At 36.1% G+C, this 5,107-nt stretch overlaps 1 protein-coding gene across 1 annotated transcript; it reads left to right on the plus strand.

Annotated features, from left to right (window-relative positions):
• Positions 1 to 2,532: 2,532 nt before the first annotated feature.
• Positions 2,533 to 2,943, plus strand: LOC127112282 (uncharacterized). Its single transcript, XM_051046289.1, has one exon. The coding sequence runs from the start codon at positions 2,533 to 2,535 to the stop codon at positions 2,941 to 2,943; it is 411 nt and encodes a 136-aa protein (XP_050902246.1).
• Positions 2,944 to 5,107: the final 2,164 nt, after the last annotated feature.

Consider the following 5,107-nt stretch of genomic DNA (forward strand, 5'->3'; position numbering starts at 1 on the left):
GAAGTTATATTCCTATTTAATTGCCACTCATGCTTAATGCTTTTTATGTGAGATACTCTTTTAATCTAATTGTGGACGCATAGGGAATACTGACCATTAGTCTATGCATTGTAACTAGGGAAATTATTGTACTTACACAAGTTGAATAGGGATAGAAGACCTCTAGTAATGGCATTTGATTTAACGTACTATTGTATTTCCTAATTTCACTTACGCTGGTTGAATAGGGATAAGAGACCTCTAGTGGGAATTAATGAGTTATACACCAAGGATTGAGTATAATGGTTTTGTTAATACGCCATCGAAATATAACGACTTCCTCATTGATATAATGCATTAAACATCATCAGGGGATAAATAAGGGATTTTATACAAACCCTGACTGCTTTTGCATTTTTTTAGAACCACTTTTATTTTTCACATTAAGACTCGACCCCCCCCCCCCCCATTTGTTACTTTCTAAACATGCACAAATATTGTTTTGTTAAATAGTAGTCCCTGTGGATTCAATATCTTTTTATTACTGCGACACTATCGATACACTTGCCGAGAAGTCATCAAGTTTTTGGTGTTGTTGCTAGGGACTGTTGATAATTTCAACAAGGAAACATTTGTGCAACATTTTTAAATTTAGTTTTTATTTCTATTTTTGCGTAATTGTTTAATTCCAATGCTACTGAGGTATTTCTTGTTTGTGTATGTGAAGCTCAAGATCAAAATTGACACCGCTTGATCTAAAAATTAAAAGGGTTTCATGTGTAATTAGGAGAGCTGTTAGAGAAGAGACTCTAGCTCAAAGGACATTAGTAGAAGAAAACCCAATAATTTCTTCATACTCTGAATAGTAAATCATCATGGAAGACGTACCACCACCACCCACTATGGGGGACTACTGCAAAAGTACCGATGACAGACAGATTTCTAGAGGGTTTGTACCGATAACCCTATCTAACTTTTACATAAAATATAATGTGCTTTCAGGTTTGAGAGACGATCCGTTCGATGAGAATGTAATTCAAGACCCGTGGGAGCACCTTGCTCGTTTCTATGAAGCAATTTCAATATGTATGCCAACTGATGTCACTGAAGACCAAGTCAAGCTGATGTTGTTTAGTTTATCGCTAATTGGAAGAGCTAAAGATTGGTTGTTCAGCCTTCCAAATGTAACTATATAGACATGGAAAAAGCTGGAGGAAAAATTCTTGGAGATATTTTTTCGCACCACTCAGTTTGTTGAGTGAAGAGCTGAAATCACAAACTTTGAGTAGTAAGAAACTGAATCATTGTATGACTCACGAGAAAGGTTTAAAATTTTATTACGCAGGTTCCCAAATCATAACATGAATAACTTGGAGCAAATGCATAATTTTATTAAATGTCTCAAGGGTCAAACATGCATGCTTCTAGATGCTTCCGCGGGAGGCACGATCAGAACTCTGACCGAACCACATGTTAAAGACTTGATTGAAAAGATATGCTTAAATGAATATCGTTCAAAAAGTGAAATATTAGTGAAAACTGAAACTGCATGCACACCAAAAGGTATGTTAGCTATTGACACCCATACTGAACTTTTAGTTCAAATTAAATTACTGAATAAAAAGCTAGCTGAAAGCAGCTTGAGTCAAGCGAACGTGAGTCAGGTACAAGCACTGAAATGTGATTTCTATGGAGAGGGTCATGCAAATGAAATGTGCTCTTTGGAAGGGTCGAGTGAAGAAGCTCAATTTGAAAATTTCCAAAAAAATAATTTGTATTCTAACACCTACAATTCTGGATAGAAGGATCACCCAAACTTTAGATGGAGTAATAATCAGAATACGAGTGCTAATCAGGGTTCTCAGAAAAATCAACAGGCTCCAACCCAAAGGAAACTTTCACCCCTTGAGGAGAACCTCAACAAATTCATCCATGCCACTCAAAGCAGTTTTGAACATGTAAATAAACAACATGAAACAATGAGTAAGAAACATTATACATCTATAAAAAAAATTGGAGATGCAAATTGGTAAGCTATCTTGGCAAATAGTCGTTTTACCTAGTTCTAGTGGAGGATTTACATGTAACATTATGGATAATCCTAAAAATGAGATCTCTAAGGCTTTAAAAGTAGGTTTTGAGGTAGTCACCAACATAGGTAAGGATGAAGTAGTGGGAGAGGTCTTGATCGAAAAGGACAAAATATGGTATGAGAAAGAGGATAGTGAAAATTAGAGTGACCAAGATGAGAAGGGGGTCACCATTGAGAAATTGATAGACAAAAACTACCCTTGAAGAAGGAATAAATAACAAATTCTTAATGACCCTAACCCAAAGCTACCAGATTACATGAAACCGCCATATCCATTCATTAAGAAGAAATAACTACAGGAAGATGAGGCAAGGTTGTTTACCAGGTTTAAAAAGATGTTAACCAAGCTTCGAGTAATTATTTCTTTTCAAAAAAAAAAAGAACTACTTCCAAAACTTGCTAAACTTATTAAGGTATTATTAACGGGTACAGAGCATAAGCTGGATAAAGAGCAGGTAAATATGACTGAGAAATGTGATATGACCTTGCTCCAAACAATGCCAACAAAACTGAAGGATCCATATAAGTTCACCATCTCTTGCACTATTGGTGGGGTAGAGATCCCACATGCTCTATGTGATTTGGGGTCGAGTATCAATTTAATGCCTCTTAATAAGGAACAAGAATTAAATTTGGGAGAGATCATACCTTGTAATGCAACTCTCACCTTAGCTGATTTATTTGTTACTCGTCCTCATGGTGTTTTACAAGATGTGTTAGTACATGTTAATGGTCTAGTTTTTCCTGCAAATTTTATGGTAGTAGATATGAAGGGAGACATAAGTGGTTCAGTTATTCTTGGATGCCCATTCTTGGTGACCGAGAAAGCATTAATAGATTTGGAAATAAGTGAACTTAGGTTGAATCAATAATGAAAAAATGGTGTTTAATGCTTATGAATGGACACCATATGGAAACATGCTACCAGATTGAAGACAAAGGTATCAAGGATGACAAAGGAAGAAATAAAGGACAATCATCCAGTGTGAGCGTATATCTTGTGCCTGGCGTGCCTTAGGCATGGGTCGTCAAGCTAATGACGGTAAAAAAACGTTAGGTGGGAGGCAACCCATTAGTAAGTGTATTTTTAAAGTTTGATTTTATTTTATTTGATTAAAACATGTCGACATTTTTATTTTCTCTAGAAAGAAAATAATGCGGGTAAAAAATAAAGTAGAGAAGAGACACGTGAAAGGAAAAGAAGAGGGGAAAAAAGAAAGCCACTGGAAAAATCACGCAGCCCATCGCACGCGTGACAAGGATATATTACGCACGTGATGGATTCATAACATGCACAATAGAGACATTGAAGAATCTGGGATTTGTTAGTATCACACACACGATTGACGCATGATATGCGCGATAGAGACGTTGGCAGAGAGGCATTGGAAGAACAGTTAGCATCGTGTGTGATGGGTGTATAACACGCGTGATGAGAACGAAAAATTGCCTATAAATAGAGATTTTCAAATCTCTTTTCTTCACAACTCTTTTCTCTAATCTCTCTTAACCTTAAATATCTTTTAATCACCATATTCTACTTGATACTTTATTTTGTGTAGTTGTTATTTTTGTGTCTTGTTGCAGGCATAACGGCCTCAAAAAGAAGCAAACTTACAAGAGGTTCATCATCACGTGCTACTCCCGCACCAAATGCTCAAACTTTTCCAAATCTGAAGTTTCTTTCTGAAGCAAATGCTGAAAAGTATTTAAAGTTGGTTGACTACCATATCATTAAAGAAAGAGCTTTTGCATGCGATGACCTTAAAGGCTTCGAAGAAGTGATGAAAATGTTGTAGTGGTGACAATGGGTAAGTTTTAATAATTTAATTCAGGAAACCAACAAAACCATTGACCTTGACTTTTATGCATACATTGCTTTTAGTGATGTGGGCTCTTATACTTCATATGTGCGAAGTAAGTACATCAACTACTCTACTAGTGCTATTAATTCTATTTTGAATCTTCAAGCTCCTCTCGCTTATGCTCTTAGGACTTATAGAAATGAGCATCATGTTATAAACGAAGCCATGTCCCAAGAAATGCTTGTTGCTTTCTGTAGACTTGGAGCTGAATGAGTGATTGAGCGTGGCTTAACACTGCGGCTTAGAATAATTGAGTTTATCCCAATCCCTAGGGCATGTGCCTCATTCTTTGTGCAAACTCTAGATGCCACCTATAAGCAGTCACAATTTATTGTGAAGCGGTGCTTAGGACTTTTGGATCTTTTGAGGGGTAAGCGTATTAATGTATGATGCTTAATTTATGAAAATATTAAAAATATGGATAATGTTGCACAACGAGCTTATGGGAATTTTTGTGCTATTAATGAATTATGCAGGAGAGTCAAATTACCCACCTACCCAGATGACAAGATGATTCGTCCAAAAGCGCCCATCAATGCTTCAGCAATTAAGAGGCTTCATCATAATCACCCAGCAGGAGTAGCTTGACAAGATCAAGAGTATAACCAAGCAGGAAACAAAGAAAAATTCTACCAACCTCAGGTGCAGCAGCATGCAACGCGCATTCAAGAAAATCAACAAGCATCATAATTTCAGTGGGAGTAACAAGGTGGATAACGGAAGTTTCACCCACCTTATATAACCAACAAGAAGACCACATGCTTGCCCAAAGTTTAAGAGCACACTTTGCAAGCACCGAAGAAATGGAGAATTATTTTAGAAATCAAGATCAAGATCAATGAAGAAGAAGAAAGCACATGAAAGCATAATGGACCCGACAAAATAATGATTTCGACAATACCATGAATGACATGCATGATCTTTTCCGTGATGATAACATGTGAAGAAGACATGTAGTAAGTTTTAAATTTATAGAAAATTTATTATTTTGTAATGTATGCCCAATAAAGAGTAATAACACTTATAAGTAATATTCCCCATTGTATGATTTTGATCATGTTTGTCTTTAATGGATGAGTTTGCTACTGCTATTTCTTTCAGATTCATAAAAATTTCAACTTTAGCATTGAACAAGTGAACCAAAAGTACCATTATATGAAACTTGATCATC

This window comes from Lathyrus oleraceus, chromosome 1 (assembly GCF_024323335.1).
Source record: "Lathyrus oleraceus cultivar Zhongwan6 chromosome 1, CAAS_Psat_ZW6_1.0, whole genome shotgun sequence".
NCBI lineage: Eukaryota > Viridiplantae > Streptophyta > Magnoliopsida > Fabales > Fabaceae > Lathyrus > Lathyrus oleraceus.

What these genes read in the sequence shown, in the direction of transcription:
- LOC127112282 (XM_051046289.1), top strand. Translation starts at nt 2,533, where the DNA reads ATGACTGAGAAATGTGATATGACCTTGCTCCAAACAATGCCAACAAAA.